General features: G+C 39.2%; 2 protein-coding genes across 2 annotated transcripts in view; one reads left to right on the forward strand and one right to left on the reverse strand.

Moving 5' to 3' along the window:
• LOC109241156 (regulation of nuclear pre-mRNA domain-containing protein 1B-like) overlaps positions 1 to 17,354 on the forward strand; it is a 25,814-nt gene extending 8,460 nt beyond the window's left edge. Inside the window, exons 5-9 of the mRNA XM_019407880.1 lie at positions 1,317 to 1,469; positions 1,566 to 1,722; positions 9,839 to 9,978; positions 10,626 to 10,661; positions 16,080 to 17,354. Of these exons, the coding sequence (XP_019263425.1) occupies positions 1,317 to 1,469; positions 1,566 to 1,722; positions 9,839 to 9,978; positions 10,626 to 10,661; positions 16,080 to 16,937 (1,344 nt within the window). The 3' untranslated portion in view covers positions 16,938 to 17,354. The remainder of the gene's footprint in view (positions 1 to 1,316; positions 1,470 to 1,565; positions 1,723 to 9,838; positions 9,979 to 10,625; positions 10,662 to 16,079) is intronic.
• A 1,199-nt stretch (positions 17,355 to 18,553) lies between these two features.
• LOC109241152 (trafficking protein particle complex subunit 5-like) overlaps positions 18,554 to 20,881 on the reverse strand; it is a 26,589-nt gene continuing 24,261 nt past the window's right edge. Inside the window, exons 7-10 of the mRNA XM_019407876.1 lie at positions 19,378 to 19,454; positions 19,214 to 19,280; positions 18,903 to 19,010; positions 18,554 to 18,583 (exon numbers count right to left, since the gene is read on the reverse strand). Of these exons, the coding sequence (XP_019263421.1) occupies positions 18,554 to 18,583; positions 18,903 to 19,010; positions 19,214 to 19,280; positions 19,378 to 19,454 (282 nt within the window). The remainder of the gene's footprint in view (positions 18,584 to 18,902; positions 19,011 to 19,213; positions 19,281 to 19,377; positions 19,455 to 20,881) is intronic.

Raw genomic sequence — 20,881 nt, forward strand, 5'->3', positions numbered from 1 at the left:
ATATATATATATATTGTTAGAAGTCGGCCTTATGATGAAGCTCTTCTGTCACCATGTTTTTTGATTCTTACACTAGTTTTGTTTCTTGTGGGGTTGGTGGGTTGAAAGTCTGCTGTTACGTGCAAAGTTGGATACCAAAACTGAGAAAGCTCTCTTTCTCTTCATTGTGCTTTACAAAGGAGCGAGAAATATTTGCCGAAGTTGTTATTTACTCATCTTCCTATATCAATTTTTCATTTCTATCCAAAAACAAACACATTAAAAATGATGGAATATGATGTGAGGGCGGATATATATATATTGAGTTTATGATGCTACATGCATGCAGGTCAAGATTTTAACATATAGTTTTGAACTTTTTTTCTTTGTGAAGGCATGGAATTGACCCGGTGTTCTCATTAGATTTTATATATATATATATATGTGTATATATATATATATATATATATATGTATGTATATATATATGACGGATGTGTCTGAGCCAGCTTGCGCGCTCATAAGATTTTTATATTTTTCTTTCACTATGTAACTAGAGCAATATTCTTACCAGCAGTGAGAGATAAAAAGTCTGTAACAGGCTTTACAAGCCTAAAGAACCTCAAATAGTTATGTTGGGTCGTATTCTGCTGCTAGTTTTTCTAAAATCACCTTCTGGTAGTACTCGAGTAGTGCCAACTGTTGCATTGAAGTTTGAGAAGTCCCTCATACCCATTAGTATTAAGGGGAATTGTTTTTATCGTTGTTACGTGGTTAAGTTGTTGTTGACAGTAGAAAGAAAAAGGGTCAATTATACACCTGTTTAACAGAACTCAAAAAAGGCTGTACGGTGTTAATCTAATTCCAATTAGTTAATTCCTAAAATGTTTTACTATGGTTGCTAATTAGGCCATGAATCCTAGAAGAAAAGCCACTCACATTCTCTTCGAACTCCTCTACAATTCTTGTAACATGTGGGAAAGCCACAAGTAGAACACTGTCTCACTCTACTCCAATGCTTGGACTATCTCACATCTTTGACAGCCCCCTTAAAGTTTGTCTAGAACCTAGTCTCAATAGTGATGAAAAGCACACCTTAGTGCCTTGGAGCTTGAACTAAAGCTGCCTAAGTGGGGTGAAACACTTGACATGTCATCTTGGTTTATTAAGATAAGGTGCTATTAGATCTGCAGTTACTAAGAAACTCCTTCACCGTATCTCTTTATTTTGTTTTGTTGATTTTAAGCTTACTGCCTGTCGAAGCCCATGTCACTACTTTCTTATTCCGTTCTGTTTCCTCTTTGGTTTCTTCTTTTTTTTTTTCCTGGGTAATATCAGGTTAATATATGGGAAGAGAGAAAAGTTTTTGGATCCAGGGGTCAGAATCTTAAAGACGAAGTGTTGGGCAAGACTCCTGGTCCGTCAGTAAGCAACGGAAAGAGCTCAAATCCTATCAAAGTTGTGAAAAAGGATGCTCACTCAGTAAGGATTGTGAGTATCAAACGCAAATTTTCTGCTCAAAATTCATGCTGGTTTGTTGTCAAGGTTGTATAGGTAATCTGCATGTTTTGTTAATTTCAACATCAGAAATTGGCTGTTGGCTGTACTCCAGAAAAAATTGTAACAGCATTCCAACTAGTTCATGATGAAAATGTGAATGAGCAAGATGCTTTGAACAAGTGCAAAGATGCAGTTTTTTGTGCTGGGGAAATGGAGAGTGATATTGAAAACCTTACTTCCCAAGGTAAAAGAGTAAATTATCTGCTGGAATAAAGTAACTCAGAGTGAAGAATACCTAAATCTTTTCTGTCTCTTAAATTGAAGCTGCATGTCCATTTTGTGTCATTTTTTTGGTTATAGTGGAGATATCTCTTGCATTCCCGGCACTAGATTTTCAAGTTTATTTTTTCTGTAAGTGGAGTATCTGCTCTGTTTCCGAGCTGTATGATGTTTATCCTTTAAAAGAGCTTTCTGGTGAAAAGATGATTTATCTGCCAGGAGTCTGTCTCTTTGTGATTGATGAGTAATTGTCTGTAGAGGTTCATAGCCAACAACTCTTTTGCTCTTTGAAGTAATCAAAACTTTTGATCAACTTCTGCAAGTTGATATCTATTTTTTGGAGAATCACATTAGTGATTGTTTAAGTTATTTGGAATATGAAGCAATGAAAAACCAAGGAATTAGGACAGAAAAAAGAATACACCAAAATGCTAGTGCTGCACCATATGCTGGTGGTTGTTTCTTGTTGCAAGTGCATGCAACGGAAAAATCCGCAAATAATGAATTAGGAAACAATCATATATTTGACATTTCGTGCTCATTTTCTAACTTTTGCTTTATTACTCCCATCATCCGGTTAAGGATCCACTAGAAAGTTGACAAGATTCGAACCTATGGTCGGTCTGCCCCCTGACCTGCTGGGTTGAGCGCTTGTGACAGTGTATTTTGAGCACTCTTCCACCCTATATACATGAAAATTGTGTATGTTTAGGTGCACTTACCTTTGTATTATCAGTTTGTTTTGGCAAGTGACAGCCTGAAACTTTTAATCTACTATATTTATTATTAGTATATTAATATATAAGTGTGAGAATGCATGGGAGAAAAATCTATTATTGATATTCTGTTTAATTATAATACAATGAACCCTATTTATTCAATGCATATTATACTCCTATTCTATGTGGGAGTAGGACTAATTCATATTATTTACATAACTATCTAACATTCTCCCTCAAGCCGGTGCATACAAATCATATGTACCGAGCTTGTTACATATGTAACTAATATGAGGATCAGTAAGGGACTTGGTGAAAATATCTGCAAGCTGATCATTCGACTTCACAAACTTTATAGCAATATCTCCTGAGAGTATCTTTTTCTCCGACGAAGTGACAATCAATCTCAATGTGTTTAGTTCTCTCATGGAACACCGGATTTGGTGCAATATGAAGGGCAACTTGATTATCACACACAAGTTCCTTCTTGCTCATCTCACCAAATTTCAACTCATTAAGCAAATGTTTGATCCAAACTAGCTCACATGTTGCCACAATCATTGCTCGATATTTTGCTTTTGCACTAGACCGAGCAACCACATTTTGTTTCTTGCTATTCCAAGACCCGAATTACCTTCTACTAAAATACAATATCCAGACGTAGAGCGTCTATTGCAGTCAGCATCTAAGTAGCCAACAATTTGCTCATGGCCTCGATCTTCAAACAATAATCCTTTGCCTGGAGCTGATTTTATATATCGAAGAATGCGGACAACTGCATCCCAACAGGAAAGGAAATGTCAGGTCTAGTTACTGTGAGGTAATTTATTTACCAACCGGCCGCCTATATCTTGCAGGATCGTTAAGCGGTTCCCCCTGTTCTGGTAGAAGCTTAGAATTCGGATGCATAGGAGTGTCAATAGGTCTACAACCTGTCATTCCTGTTTCCTCAAGAATTTCTAAGGCATACTTCCATTGTGAGATTACAATACCTTAGCTAGACTGAGCAAACCTCAATACCTAAAAAATGCTTTAATCTGCCTAGATCCTTAGTCTGAAAGTGCTCAAAGATATGTTGCTTCAGCTTAGTAATACCATCCTGATCATTGCCAGTAATAACAATATCATTAACATCAACCACCAGATAAATACTGAGATTTGAAGCAGAATGCCGATAAAACACAGAATGATCAGCTTCACTACGAGTCATGCCAAACTCTTAAATAACTATGCTGAACTTATCAAACTAGGCCCGAGGAGACTGCTTTAGACCATAGAGAGACCGGCGCAACCGACATACAAGGCTACTAGACTTACCCTGAGCAACAAAACCAGGTGGTTGCTCCATATAAACCTCATCCTCAAGGTCACCGTGAAGAAAAACATTCTTAATGTCCTACTGATAGAGAGGCCAATGGCAAACAACAGACATGGATAGAAAAATGTGGACTGATGCCACGGGAGAAAAAGTATCACTGTAATAGAGCCCAAATATCTAAGTATGAGTAGGGTACGAGCAATTTCAATGAGATGTCTATTCTTTCTTTCAGCTACCACATTTTGTTGGGATGTGTACGGACAAGATGTTTGATGAATAATCCCATGAGAGTTCATAAACTGCTGAAATGGAGAAGACAAATACCCTAGGGCATTATCACTCGGAATGTGCATATAGAAACCCCATATTGATTTTGAATTTCAGCGTGGAAGGTCGAGAAAATAGAAAACAACTCAGATCGATTTTTCATAAAAAATATCCAAGTGCACCTGGAATAATCATTAATGAAACTGAGTTGACATGACTCACACTCTAGAGCGGACAAGTGAGATAAACCTGGTACCATATTCTGAAGTTTTGACAAACTGGGATGTCCCAATCGTTTATGTAATAAAGTTGGTGAAACAGTATCAGGACAAGTTGTTGAAGGAAGACAAGATGTGAGTCCATGTGATTTTGCAAGGATAAGGTAATAAAGTCTATCTGATTCACGCCCGGTCAAAGAGATGTTATTCAATGGGTTTGCCTATCCCTTTCAAATGTCATCTATTATGTTTTGAGCAAAAAGGCATGGATAAGATTGTCCAGTTACCAAACCCTTCGGGGTGGTCGAGTTGGTTGAGCAAGGGACTTCCTAAATATGAGATCTAAGGTTCGAAACCACTTGCATACATTCTCGGTTGAGCCCGTCGCACGAGGGTTGCATAGTGCGGTTTACCTTTCTATGTGGTTTGCGGGGTATTATACAGGAGCGAGGTTTACCCGATGCACACGGGTAGCGGCTGTTGGTTTCCTTGTTACAAAAAGATTGTCCAATAACCAAGGATCATATTTAAAGAACTTTGACACATCAAATCCTTGCAAACTTCAGAGGGTGCTCACAAAGTAAAGATCAAATAGTTTCAAGTCACTAATGACATGCTCAACAACAACCTAGTGGATTCCCACGGGTGGGGTCTGGGGAGGGTAGGATGTACGCAGCCTTACCCCTACCCTGGACGGGTAGAAAGATTATTTCTGATAGACCCTCAGCTAAAGAAAATATGAAAGACGCACCGACAACAAGTAATAACAATACAAGATATTAAGAAAACTGAAACCAAGATAGCAAAAGAGCTGTATGTAGTAATAGCAATTTAAGGATAAAATGATATCATACTTGCACTAATACTATTGAACTAAGGAAGACAAAGGGAAACGCTCGACTACCTACTAACCTTCTATCTTAATTCTCAATCTCCACACCCTCCTATCAAGGTTCATGTCCTCGGTTAGCTCAAGCTGCGCCATGTCCTGCCCGATCACCTCTCCAAGACTTATTTGGCCTACTTCTAACCTTCCTCTTACCCACCAAGGCCATCCTCTCACACCTCCTGACTCGAGCATCTATGCTTCTCCTTTTAACATGCCCGAACCATCTTAACCTCTCCTCTCGCATCTTATCCTCCACGAGGGCCACTATCACCTTGTTCCGAATAACTTCATTACTAATTTTATATAACCAAGCCCACACATCCATCTCAACATCCCCATTTAAGCTACTTTCATCTTCTGGATATGAGAGTTCTTGGCTGTCCAACAATCTACCCCGTACAACATAGTTGGTTTAACCATTACTTTGTAGAACATACCTTTAAGTTTTAATGGCATATTCTTATCGCATAAGGCATCGGAAGCGAACCTCCACTTCATCCACCCTGCTCCAATACGATATGTGGCATCCTCATCAATCACCCATCACCCTAAATTACAGGCCCAAGATACTTGAACCTTCCTCTCCTAGGAATGACTTGCGCATCAAGCCTCACATCCACGTCTGCTTCCCGGGTAACGTCGCTGAACTTGCACTCTAAGTATTCTGTCTTGGTCCTGCTCAACTTGAAACCTTTAGACTCAAGGGAATGTCTCGAAACCTCTAGCCTCTCGTTAACACCACCTCGCGTTTCATTACTCAGAACTGTGTCAGCTGCAAATAACATACACCATGGCACCTCCCCTTGAATGTGTTGCGTCAATACATCCATTGCTAAGGAAAATAAAAACGGGCTAAGTGCTGATCCCTGGTGCAACCCCATCTTAACCGGAAAGTATTCTGAGTCTCCTCCCGCTATCTTTACCCTGTCTTAGCTCCATCATACATGTCCTTGATCACTCTAATATAAGCTGCATGTACTCCTTTAGCCTCCAAACATCTCCATAGAATCTCTCTCGAGACTTTGTCGTAAGCTTTCTCTAGGTCAATGAACACCATATGCAAGTCCGTTTTCATTGCCCTATATTGCTCCACTAATCTCCTCACAAGAATGGCTTCCGTAGTTGACTGTCCTGGCATGAAAGTTGAAACCAAACTAGTTCTCGGAAATAGACACACTCCTCATCCTCCCTTCTATCACCCTCTCCCAAACTTTCACCGTATGGCTTAGCAACTTGATATCCCTAAGTTGTTGCAATTTTGGATATCGCCCTTGTTCTTGTACAACGGAATCACCATACTCCAGCTCCACTCTTCAGGCATCTTCTTCGTCCTAAAAAAGACGTTAAACAACCTAGAGAGCCATTCCAAGACTATCTTACCCGCACTCTTCCAGAATTTTGTAGGGATTTCGCCCTGCCAGGTTGCTCTATCCCTACTCATTCTGCGCATAGCCCCTTCGACCCCCCCCCCCCCCCCCCCCATTCTTATGTGTCTACAGTACCCAAAATCTCGATGCCACTTAGAGTACTCTAAATCGCCCTGCACAATGCACTTATCCCCCTCTTCATTCAAGGGTTTATGTAAGTATGACTGCCATCACGAGTCTTCCTTTCTCTCACCTTGGCCAGCCTGTACAACTTCTTGTCCCTGCCTTTATCCCCAAGTTCTTTATATAAACTACTAAATGCCGTGGTCTTAGTCGCAGTAACCGCTAACTTCGCCTCCTTCTTAGCCTTCTTGTACCATTCCCTATCAGCCCTCTTCTCCACCTCGTCTATGCTTTTACTAGCTTCAAATATGCCGCTTTCCTAGCTTCCATTTCCCCCTTAACCTCTTCTTTCCACCCGCAGTCCCTTTTGTGGCCACCAGAAAAACCCATCGAGACCCCTAACACCTCTCTTGCAGCCTTTCTAATACAATCCGCTGTCATAGTCCACTTACAACTCGCGTCCCCACTACTCCTCCAGCCCCCCATAGCCAGCAACTTCTCCCTCAACTCCTGAACTTTGTCCTTAGTCAATGCACCCCACCTGATTCTAGGTAGACCAGACACAACCCTATTCCTCCTCGTTCGCCTGATCTCTAACTCCATAACCAATAGCTAACCTGATCTCAACTATGTATATTTTGAAATGGCAATTGACATCTTTGATCACTTAAAAAGTTCCAATAGTGGAGATGTAAATTTGAGGAAGATTTGTGCTTCAAGAGAATTTCATGCTTCAAAAATGTCACCGACATAAAATAAATCAATGAACCTGGTAGCTTAAGCTTTTAGACAAGATTATAACAAAGTTCAACATGGTAGCAAAACAATAGAGGTCTTGCGTTTCGATTCCACTTCCATCCATAAACTAGAAACTTCTATGAGCAAGAAAGAAAAATTACAAGTCCGTTGTGAGGGATCATTGCACACCTAAAATCAGTAATTAAAATTATTCACTCTCTAACCGCTTAAGTTCTTAGATGTCGTGGTGACACAATTTGTAAGAATTCTTTTTGGGGTAGAGAACATGGAGGCTGAGAAAATGTTGTTAGAAGGTATACTAGGTTGGGTGAACTCTAAGACGACCTAGACTTCTCCTATATACAACTGATTTCTTAAATAAAGAAGTTGTTACTCCGATAAAAATAAAAATATAGAAGCCGTTTCTTCAACAATAGTCAAAGGAGACAAAAGACAAGCTGGAGTTTTAAACCGCATGAAGTTATAGCATGGAGATGCTATTTGCATTGAACTATATGAAGATGATGGAAGCAACTATTACCTTGCTAAAAATTACCAAAATCTCCATGTCATTGGCATGTGTACTGAGGAGGGAGAATTTTACGGGGAGGATGAGAGCGGGGTTGAAGGAGACTGGGAAGGAATATTTTGGAGGAGAAAAGATGGGGGGAATAAATAGGCGGTGGAGTCACCTTAAGTAGTTGGGCAATCAAGAAAATCTTGGGATCAAAAGATTTTGGGGATTGTGATTTGAAGGTTCTGAGGATTGATCTTTCTATCTTAGGGATGTAAAGATGAAGCGGTGTGAGGTTAGCACTGGGGAATAGGGAAAGAAAGATAAGAGTGGGTTGCAAATGAAAATAGGGAGGGAGTAAAAATAAAATGTGTGTAGTTTGGTTTAGATGTGAAAGCAGACAAACTAACATGGGAAAGTTTAACAAATGAAGATAGAAGCCTTTTGAGGGGCAGGGATGTGGGCAGATTGGAGATATCGAGAAGAGGTGTTTCAAGAGCTATTACGGTCATGTGAAAAATGAGGTGGGTAGTGGCTCAGGAGTACAATAGGTGTACACACATTTTCGCTTGTATCAAAGTGCTTAGCTAGTGGTTTTATTTGGGACTTTCCAGGAGTGATGAGGCTGTGGGGACTCTTGAAAGATTTTCTTTTGGGCAGGAGCTAAGTGCTAGTAACGAAGACTACTGAAAACTGGGAGGTTTCATGTGTGGCAGAGGGTGATTCCTGCATAATAACAGATCTGGGTGCCACAATTATTCCAGGCGTCGTTGAATTCGGAGATTTCATCAGTTTACACGCAAGCTGCTGATCAATTGCCTCTGTTAGGAGCCACATTCACCTGCTAAGGGCAAAGGAACAAAGGTCTAGTTCAAGACAGGCAGTTCCTTGTGTCTGGCAGATGGGAGAAGTTCAAAAATCTAGTTCAAGCTCCAAAAGGTAGCGGTAGACCATACTCCTATTGTATACCTGTTATGCTTTATCGTGAAAAGCTGTACAAGTACAACTAGAACAACCCAGTAGAGTTTGTGGAACAACTATCAAGTCAGTGGACCCTACATATCGATTCACTGTAAACCTAAGCTTAAGATATTGAAAGAGGGTCGAAGAAAATGGAATAGAGGAGTCTATGGGGAAGGCCATACCAACTTATCTTAATATCAAATATCTTTAAGATAGTTGCTATCTCGGAAGTAAAAATTGTTGCTTGTGAATTCTCCTGCAGCTTAATGTGACACTAATACATCTCTCTCTTAAAATTTTCCGGCATTTACCTTCTCAGTTTCCCAAATTTCTCCCCAGTATAATACTCCAGCTTTGCCATCTCAAGCTTTAACTGGAAGAAATATAGGAATTTGAATTAAGGGTGCTGTTGAGCTGTTGCCTATTTACAATAGATAAGAACTTTTTCTCAAAGAAAATACTTGCTCATCCTAGGAGATCGAGATTTGCCAGTATTGCCATTATCATGTAACTCATGCTACAAACATATCATGTGTTAAGCAAATATGTTAATTTGGATATAACTGCAATATGTTGTTTGTATTAAAGGTACTCTTGAGCTAGTTGCTTAATTGCATTGACAATCCATTTATAAATTTTATTAGCAAGAAAATTGATTAACTATAACTGGATTTGAAGGTGGACTATAATGTTGGAAATAAACAACAAAAGCAGGTCGCCTTCTGTAAGATTTATGGATGAACTCGAAGAAGCCCTTAGAGTTCAGGGTCACAGGAAAGATTAGTCCTTGATTTCTGTTTATACTTGCATTGCATAATCATGAACTCCATCAATGGCCATCATGCTGTATTTTATCTTTCTTGCTATCACTTCGTTGTTGTGTCTGAACTAGAAGTTTTTCTTGAACAAAGTAATTTATCTTTTTTAAATTTCTGACATTGTGTTTTGCGCTGATTGTTGCTCAGGAAATCTCCAGGGTTCTGAATTGATGGATAAGATGCAAGAACAGGAAAACATACTTCAGCAATGTGTCAGCCAGCTTGAGAATGCTGAATCATTGAGAGTTACCTTGATTTCTCAGCTGAAAGATGCGCTTCAAGATCAAGTACAGTTTTCCCCTCTCATCTCCCTCCCCAACACACACAACAAACCCCAACAAAACAACAACCCCAGTGTAATCCCATAAGTGGGGTTTGGGGAGGGTAGTGAGTACGCAGACCTTACCCCTACCTCCACTTTCCGGTAGACCCTCGGCTCTAGAAAAGATGAAGAAGCATTTGCAGCAAGTATTAACTACAACAAGATAATATGATAACCGAAGCGAAAGAAATAACATGAAGTATAAGCAAACTACGAATAAGGAATTACAAGTGTAATACTAATACTACTAGTATTGGAAAGAAATGTGCTCAACTACCTACTAACCTTCTACCCTAGTCCTTGTCCTCCACACCCTCCCGTCAAGGGTCTTGTCCCCGGTAAGCTAAAGCCCCCCAAAAAAAAATAGCAGAAAAATAATCTAACCCCTTGTGTAATACCTATCACTATGATTTTCATAATCCTCTCTAGACCTTCTATGTTTACCTTACATTTGATAAGGGGTATATAGCAGAGAAAAACTACACAAAAAGCTATATGACTGCGTTTCCCATGCTCCTATTGGTTGCTAACCAAGTTCAGTGCCTTTATTTTTCTATGTTTTTATTTCTATCTTAATACTCATGTCAACCCTAATGATTTTTCTATTTTCAGGAATCTAAGCTAGAGCTATTACGCAGTGGGCTGCAGGTATACTCAATCCCAGTCTTTTAATGCACATATCTCTTTGTATTTTATCCATTCACATGAAAAGGGGAGCAGAAAATTAAGAAAAGATGTGCAAAAAAACAGCGCAGAGAATTAATGTGTGTGTATCCCTCATTCCGTTTACAGAATTCAATTGCGTGAATCAGTTGTGGGAATTATCTTACATATAGTTTACTTTAGTATTGAGCAAAAGGGTTTGTTTGCTTTGAGTTGGAGAACAGTCAGATATAGAGCAGTTTTTGGGCTTATTCAATGATGAAGTGTGTGAAATTCTTGAGGAAATTTAAGTTTAGAGAAGAGGCAAGATAAAGCAATTATTATTCTTATTCTTTGCTACTAGCCAATTGGAGGTATCATACCTTTTAGGTTCTAATTTAGTGTCCATGGTTTTCTTTTAGATTTTATGTTCTTCAATTTCCAGTAGTAGGGCCAATTTTTGCATATCAAATTGCTGCTGTTTGCAGAACAATCTAGATAAGGCAGTTCTATACCTTTTTGAAGTGTATATGGACTTTGGTAATTTATAGCTGCTGTGAATAAGTAATAGTCTTTTTTTCTTTACCTTTTGTTTCATTATTTCATTCTTTATGTAATTTGGGTGTGGAGACCGTGTTACAGTTGGTCTTGTTTAGTTTGTCCTTGACGACTTACTAAAAGTGATGGGGTGGGAGTAGAGAAACATAGGCTGTGGTTGCCTTCGGTTATTAAGAGGTTCTGGAATTATGGAAGAAGTTTGAGAGGTTTTTGTTACCATGTGATTGGCATGGGAGATGTTCCTGAAGCAAGTCACCAAAGCTCTCTTTTGACGGGAACCAGAGGGGAGGAATAGTATCCACCAGAGCTTTATTTTACAAGTTATGGTTTCGGATGGGGATAGGATAAAGCGTCACTTGAGGTTTTTTTTCCTTGGGTGGCCGTGGCATAAGGTGAGCCTAAATGGAGTAACATGGTCAGTGAGGATTCATATAGCCGACACAACTTGTTTGGAATTGAGGCATAATTGTTGTTGTTGGATGGCCATGGCGATAATTTGAGAGAAGGAAAGCATGGCAGGACGTCTTGAAGCTTCAGGTTGACACTGAAAGTGGTGGCGCATATTGCTGGGTTGGGTAAGTCGGGACCGGAAAAGGATAGGGTAAATGAGCTATTCAGGGTGTAGGAGATACTTAGCCATAAACGCATTTTTTTTATAAAGTCTTAACAACACAACAACAACAACAAACTCAGTATAATCCCACAAGTGGGGTTTGGGGAGGGTAGTGTGTACGCGGACCTTATCCCTACCTGGAGAGGTAGAAAGCCTGTTTCCAATAGACCCTCGGCTCAAGAAAAAGTGGCAAGGAAGAAAAGGGATGAAGAAGAAGAAAGAGGGGGAAGAAAGAAAGAGTGGGAAGAGGGAGACAAAAGACAATAAGGAAAAAGGGAAGAAAAGGTAGCATCAAATAGTAACAGTCGAGGAGCAACAATTTCCAGTAGCAGTTTTCAAAAAAAACAATGGACGTGGTAGCTAAGTACCAGATACACTAACAATCTAAAAGAAAGTATCTCTCAACCAACCACAAGAATACTACTAGTACTACTGGTAAACCTAGGAGAAAGTCACAACTACCTGTCAACCCACCACCTTAATCCTTGACCTCCATACCTTCCTATCGTTAGTCATGTCCTCGGTTAAGTGAAGCACCAACATGTCCTTGCCTAATCACCTCTCCCCAATATTTCTCTGGCCTACCCCTGCCTTTCCTCAAGCCCGCCATGTTCAACCTCTCACACCTCCTGACCGGGGCATCTATGTCTCTCCTCCTCACATGCCCAAACTATCGCAACCTCGATTCCCGCAACTTGTCTTCCACGGATGCCACTCCCACCTTGTCCCTAATAACTTCTTTCCTAATCTTGTCTTTCCTGGTATGTCCACACATCCATCTCAACATCCTCATTTCAGCTACGCTCATCTTCTGGACATGTGACTTCTTGACGGGCCAACACTCAGCCCCATACAACATAGCCGGTCTAACCACCACCCTGTAGAATTTGCCCTTAAGTTTAGGCGGCACATTCTTGTCGCATAAAACCCCCGAAGCTAGCCTCCATCTCATCCAACCCGCTCCAATGCGATGAGTAACATCCTCCTTATTCTCCCTGTCGTCTTGGATTATAGACCCAAGATACTTGAAACTATCTCCTTTGGGAATGACTTGAGTATCAATCTTTACTTCCACTTCTTCTTCATGCCTCTCGTCACTGAACTTGCATTCCAAGTATTCAGTTTTCGACCTACTCAACTTGACAACTTTGGACTCCCGCATCTGTCGCCACACTTCCAACCTAGCGTTAACACCCCCTCGCGTCTCGTCAATCAGTACTAAAAGTCTTAACCTTAAACACAATTATATTTCTGTGCTTGCTTTTTGGTGCAACTTGACACTTCTGTACGATGTACATGCAATGCATCTGCACGATTTGTAACTATGTCTTGTAACACTAGTTTAGTGCCAATTTATCATTTATAAAAAATATCTTTACTTACAAATAAAAAGAAGATAACTTTTCTATTTTGAGTTGTCCTGAGGTATAGGAGATAGCTTCTTCCATATTTGAATTTTAATCGGAAGCAGGTTGAAGAACTGAGCTCCTCATATTGAGGGGTGACTAGTTAGTCACTTGTCACAGAACTTTGACTTGTGAACGGAAAACTTTTCAAAATTTTGCTGGTTAGAACCCCATGTACAGTGGCTGCTAAATGGGCTAATGTCAGAAGCTATTCATTTACAAGTGCAGCTTCCTTTTGGATGATCCAAAAGAAAAATGGTCAAGGAGACTGTTGAAGCCATAACTAATTAATTGAAAGCGTGCTTTCTCTAACTGTTTAAGTTCTTAGATTAGATGGTCATGCTATCCATTGTGGTATTAGAGCATCCAGAAATCTCGAGTTTAATTGAATAAGAATTTCACATGCTTGGCCCTAACAAAATGAGTCCGGTACATCAGAGGGCGTGTTGAAGACGTAATTAATTAATTTAAGTGTGTTATTTCTAACAGAATAAGCTTAGACATAGTTAGTTGACTAAAAGTGTGCTATCTCTAACAAATTAAGCTTTTAAATGAGGTGGCCAGACTACTCAACATGAGGCTTTTCCAAAAGGAAATCAATGAGCTGAATCATTTCGTTAGGTCTTTGTTTGCTTTTGGGTCACTTAGGGTGGTTCATTCTGGGGCCAGTTAGGGTGGTGCTTTTGGTGCCAGATTGCGAGATGAGCGTATTTATGACAATTTTTCTATCTTTTGGGTCTCTTTGTATCTGTATTGAGCTCTTATCTATGAGTTGCACTCCTCCTGAGTGCAATTTGTAATCAAATTCTTCGTTTTTCCAAAACAAACCCAAAAAATATAATTTCCAAAAAATTCTTCCTTGTAATGTAGGGAGTAGAAATGTAGGAATTGTGATGGATTGGTTATTCCTCATGATGTTTGGTTTGTTATATTAAAACTTACTAGTATACGAAATAGAATTTAATATATTGCTTTAATTTTTACAATAAAATTTAAGTGTGTTTGCTATTATAGCCTTGACCTTTATCTTTGTACATTTTAGTTTAAAAATCTTTGTCTACTCACTGAAACTATATTTGTGGAATTAAACATTTTAATATCATGATGGATACAATATTTTATATGATGCAATGTGGAAGTCAATGACAGCTATCTAAAGGAGTCATAATATCATAAAACCATGTACTACTAATTACTAAAAGGAATTTTTTTAGTTGAGTAAATCTTTTGCTGTACTCTGGTTTTAGAGTAACCTGAAATAAAAGAAAACCAAATTAGTCTTAGACGTGTAACATTTAAAAGAAAAATAGAAACAATCAAGAAATTTGCTCCTAGAGTTATTGAAGAATCCAAACAAACTATACAAAGTATAGCGTGGCATGTTTTTTTAGGGAAAAGAAGATTAGTCTGAATGATATAAGGGCAATTTTGTCATTTTAGTTATTTTGATCCATATATTGCTAATACACCTATCCTTATTCCACATTGTTTCTCCCGCATGATATAATACATAGATTCTGCATAACTTATGCTGGTATTACTAAAGAGGAACAGTAAATTGTTAACCAAACTAAGTATTAGCAATGCTGAATTCTATGTGGAGATTAAAGTCAGGGACTCGTACAATTTATGTTGAATTGTATGCTGAGATTAATTCTCCTTGTATACCTAACCAAACGGGCCGTTAAAATATTTGGTTTGTGTCCTCAGAAGAGTGACTTGAGAGGGATCAAAAAGCAATGTCCTATTCGTTTCAAACAGGGTGAAAGTAGTGGTTGTGATGTCTGTCCAAACACCCTCTGATCAAAAAGCAATGGTCAATAAGCACTTAAAATATGCCAATCCGAACACCCTCTGATTCTCTCGACCTATTATCATTGAATGTTGGACGCTTCAGCAGTAGCATATATTCAGATTGCTAGCATTGCCATTGCAGACAAGGCTGATTCTGCCGACCTACTATCATTGAATGTAAGCTTGTTCCTGCACCCAAGGGTGTGACCTAGTGGTCAATGAAGTGGGTGCGAACCATGAGGTCTCAGGTTAAAATCCCAGCGGAGGCAAAAACACTAGGCGATTTCTTCCCATCTATCTAAGCCTTGGTGGATAGAGTTACCCGATACCTGTTGCTGGTGGGAGGTGGCAGGTATCCCTTGGAATTAGTCGAGGTGCGCGCAAGCTAGCCTGGATACCACGGTTGTCCCAAAAAAAAATGTAAGCTTGTTCCTGCTAGTGACATGTTTGAATGCTTGGCATTGGTGTGCTTGCACACTTGATCATTAGTGGGATTCCAATAAACCACAACATGATTGTGTTTTTCTGTTGATTGTATTCTTCTGCACTGGTTGGTTTTGGTTCATGTATTAGTGGGATTCCAAATATACTCAAAAGAAAAGAGTACTTGTGCTACCTCTATCATTTTCTTCCACGTTAAGGAGAACAGGCACGTCTCTCTTCCTTTATGTGTAAGCTGTGCATATTTGAGTTCTTATAGTTTGAAATCTTTGGGTTTCTCTAGTCCTTTGAGCATTGTCGTTCAACTAGTTCGATTCAAAGTAGTCTTAAAACTACCATATCTCCATCTTTTGACCCTGAATTTTAATCATCTGCAAAGATGTAATCATTGGATAGTTTATATAATATGAGAACTTTTATTATGATTCCATCTTTATTTTCTCTGGAATTTTAGTTTGCTGCAATCCTATTCTAAAGGTGAAAATATGTGTTAACGTGCTCCTTGATTCTTTAAATGTCTTTTCCTATGGTATTTCTGTTTCCTTAGATAACATACAAACTAATGTTAGTTCCTTGATGGGATTGGGATTGACACAGCTGGTTGACTTGCAGGTTGCACGTGGTCAGATCGAACTAGCAAAAAATGTAAGACACAGGCTGACATCTCCCAGTGTTGCTGCTCCACCATTGAGTACTGGTATCCTTCCAGTTGATGCTACAAGAGCAACTGAACCAACCCCGCCTTCACTGCAATTACCCAACATGCCTCCTTTGCCTCCACCTCCCAATCCTTTGACTTCTTTTGCAAATTCCAAAACTAATGAAGAGGAAAGCAAAAGGGCGGCAGCAGCTCTTGCTGCAAAACTTGCTGCTTCAACATCTTCTGCTCAAATGTTGACCTCTGTTCTTTCGTCTCTTGTTGCTGAAGAAGCTGCGTCACTGAGCAGTGGATTGAAATCAACTGGTTTCTCTTCTAGCTTACCTTTTGCATCTCCAGAGAAACGGCTCAAGTTAGACAAGCCAATGACTTTTTCTGATATGAACAGTTCCGAAGGGGGTAATTCCACTTACTTCACTTCATCACAGCAACCGATTACTAGCATTCCTCTTGCCCCTTCCTCAGGCTTGCAATCGTCAAACCAGATACAAGCTCCGTTTCCACCACCACCACCTCCACCACCACCTTTACCTCCAGCAAATTCCCCTGGAAGTCAGTTAGGTCAGTCTGCAGCTATGATGATGGGGATGATGCCCTATGGATATAGTGCCGGCAGCCTTCAGCCACCTCAAATTGCAATGGGACTGAGGCCACCTCCACCACTATCCCAGCAAGCACAACAGCAGCTACTGCAGACTCAGCAGCCACAATCTCAACAGCAGCCTGCCAATGGTGGATTTTATCGTCCTCCTGGTATTGGATTCTATGGACAGACCCATCAGCAGACAACACCAGCAGCACCCAGGCAGTAAATCCCTTTGGAATAGGGAGCACATGTTACATTGTACATTAATAGTAAAAGTAGACTAGTTCTAGTTACTGTTTGCCTTCTCCTTCATACTTTTGTGCACCGACATCCCCTGCGATCCCCAAGCCCTCCTTTGAACCTCCACCTCTGTTGCTTAACCAAGGTGCCCTTGTGTTGAAGTATTGGGTGTTTTGCATCCATTAAAGCGTACCTGTAACCTTATGTCTAGGTGTCTGTATAATTAGCTGTAGATTGAAGGTCCGTGTACTTAATGTCTTCAGAACCATGAGCAGAAAGAAACTAGTAGGTGAAATTTTAACCTGTTTCTGCTGCCTGGACCTTTCTATTAGTACTTTTGAATGCTTAAAACTGTGTAATCATGCGATTTCACTTCAGTTCTACAATCTCTGTATTTCATGGATATCTCCTCCCAAATACGTCTGCTGGCCAAACCAAAACCGTATTAAATTAGCAAGTAAAGATGGTTGATGCTTGATATATCCACTATGATAATTTTGGCAACTTGGATGAGTTGCTTTGCATGCCATTTGAAAGGTCACTGCGACAGTGACCCTTAAAAAATCACTTTCTAAGCTCTTACTAACACCTTGCCCAAAAATTGGAACCCTCTTCCATAAAGTTGAAGAAATCTGTATATATGATCAGGAGTTGGCAAGTTCGTATGCTATACCTCCTTTGAACATTGTACATGTTAAAAGCCTAATGTTTTCTCCTAGCGCCATCTGCCTTAGCTAATATTCTTCCTTGCTCCAATAGTAACTCCTTTAGTATCCATGACACCTGAACATCTTTCAAACAGCAAAAGAATCTTGTCACTACGTAGCCACATACCGAGACCCCACATTGGATGCACCAAAAGCATGTGCAATAGTTCAAACTATCGCTTGTATGCAGAACAAGGGCATTTACTTCAATCGGAGCAAGACCACTGTCCTACTTTTGTTGGCCTACCATCCCATTAAAATTTAACCCAAAATTTCAGTATTTATTCGCTCTCTAACATCCGCCTTTCAGCACTCCAACTTGTAAAAAAGAAAAAGATTTGAAATGTGCATTCTTGACTTAGCTTGATGTTCTGTTTAGTATGCATATGCATATATAGAAAGACCTTTACCACAAGATGGTTGTGGCATTAAAATGTTCAATAGGTGCAGCACTCGAAATTCTGTTGTGACAGTTGATAGCATATTTTTAAGTGCATATATTCTAAGTAAGCCTACATGTTACTGAATAAAGAAGAACAAGGAGGGAAGCTTAGGAGCTTCTATACAAGTCAGCAGCAAAGAAGTAAGAAGAAGGGTGAATGAGGACGGATCAAACAATCCCGATCATTCAAACTTGCATTTGGTAATTTGCACCCACAGATCATCAACTACATAGATTCACAACATATTCTCAAACTAACAATATTTCACACCAAAATGAACTGTACTTGTTCCCGTCTGATACAGTAGCATCAGATGGGTAAAAGTACCACAAGAGTCAATTGGATCTTAGGATTCAAATTTTTAATTATGAGTACGGCGATCATCCTCTTGTCATCTCATCGTTAGGTGGTTAAAGAATTTTGGACCAATTATGATGACTTCCAAATAAACATTAACCTAGCCTGGCTTCCCTCCTTAGTACCTGCACAAGCCAACATAGCACCAGAGTTCCTCGTAAGATTTTCAAGGACAGAACTTCCAGTAAACCTTATTTTGTAAATAGTAAGAAAATATAGAAATTAAGTTTACGATGTACATGGTGAGACTTCAATGGCTTCCTACTTAAGTAATCATGGTTGAACGTCACTCTTTAAATAGCCAGGCTTGGCTTTTTGTGAAAAACATAGAACTAGAAACTCAGAACAGCTCCAAACAACTGTATTTGAACTAAAAGATCCTTTTTTTTAATCAAGAAAATATTATTAATAATGGGCAAAAATACCCGTATACAAAGTGATTACCTCTTCAGCAAACTTTATCAAAATGGTTGTCCGTGGTCGCTGCTGCCCCTCCACAGGAACAAAATGTGCTGTCACCACAGCTGGGAAACCTGCATTTTCCAGCACACCCTTCAAAGAAAAAAGAAAGAAGATAAATAATAGCTCTAAGACATCTTCACTAAAGGAATAGATAAGAGCTGACTCTGCTGCATCTTTTGTACCTTCCCAGCATTTCTTGGTACTGCTTGTTCAATCAAAAATTTCTTTTGCCTACTTGTAAAAGAACAGCTCTAGTGCATTGCTGTTAAAGCAAAGTCAGATGGTTTTCTTACCCTTACAATTCCAGCAACAAAAGCTCCACAACTGAGAGCACCCCTATCTTTTGGAATAGAAACAAATCTAGAATGCAAAGTGCAAATTAGCTACAAATCAAATTTGAGAGAGACCCGCAAGTAGATATGATAACAAGCATTCAGAATGACTCAGTAAATATTACCTATTGACAAGGAGCTCCTTCTCGCTAATCATATATTCATCTTCATGTTCGGTGCCTTTCTCAAGTGAGTCTGCAACCTGGTATAGAAAAGCTAATATTATTCATCAGTGGAATGATTTTCGAGATTGAAGGTAAATACAGGCTACCAGTGCTTGATACCATGAACGACTCAATTCAAAGAAGCACATCAATGAAAAAGCCATAAACCGCAAAGGTATATACTCCACCTCGAGTTGTCCATTCTATAAAATTAAGGTCTGGTTTTAAAGGATGTAAAGATGACATTATGTCAGTGAAGACTATAGAAACAATAATCTGCTAATCAAGAACTTCAGAGATTTTGGGCAAGATCACCTTGCAGGAACAATGAATTCAACTACTGAGTAAGAAAGTGAAGCAACAGACAGGCTTAAACCAGAATCACCAGAAAGTGAAGTAACAGATAGGCTCATACCAAAAACCACTAGAACCTAAAGCAGACACTTAGGGGTCGTTTGGTAGGGTGTATGAGAATAGTGCGGAATAAGGTGTATTAGTAATGCATGTGTTAGTAATGCAAGCATTAGTTATGCAAATATTATTTCTTATCTATTGTTTGGTGTGGTGTATTAAAATTATAATGCATTGCATAATTTTTAAGAAAAATAGTTGCTTACAAAAATGGCCCTCCATATTCTCTAGCTTTATGGGACTTTAAGGACAATTTTGTCTTTAACCATGCTAATGCATGCGTTAAAGCCTTGGTATTACTAATGCCATGGTTTTCTATGCAGTACTTATGCATAGGATAATGCCAAGTATGATGTATAACTAATACAAGTATTAGTTATACACAAGTTGAAAATATGTATCAAACAAGGTATTAGTAATGCATAGAGCTAATGCTCAGGGGCGGATCTAGGGTGTAAGATACGGGTTCCCGGGAACCCAGTAACTTTTGCGTAGACCCTGTATTTTTGTTAAAAAAATTATTCAATATCTATAAATATCTATTTGTGAACCCAGTTATTATCGTATATTAATTTGAAATTGCGACAGGAACCCATAAACATAAAATCCTGGATCCGCCTCTGCTAATGCTTGCATTATTTTTTCTAATACCTCCTACCAAACGACCCCTTATAGTAAAGATTAACTGATATAAGCTTTTGTGAGCTCACTATAAACCTCCAAGCAAACACACTTAGCTTCCCTTATTCCCCAGAGCTAAGTAATTCTCCTCAGCCACCCGTGTACATTTTTTTTAAACAGTTCACCCACATTGCCATCCACAAAGGGAAAAATATTTGCTTCCCGTCGACATGCAGATATTTCCAAAATGATTTTTAACTTCTAACAAATGGCATATTCTTGTAATATGAAGGAAGTAGATATAAGACAAGTTTGGAACATATTAAGAAATAACATCAAAAACAGCTTCAAGGAAACATGGGATGCTAAACAATTTCAACGAGCAGAATGTTGAAATAGAATACATTTAAATTACATCATTTTTACACATGTG

This window comes from Nicotiana attenuata, unplaced genomic scaffold, assembly GCF_001879085.1.
Source record: "Nicotiana attenuata strain UT unplaced genomic scaffold, NIATTr2, whole genome shotgun sequence".
Taxonomy (NCBI): Eukaryota; Viridiplantae; Streptophyta; class Magnoliopsida; order Solanales; family Solanaceae; genus Nicotiana; species Nicotiana attenuata.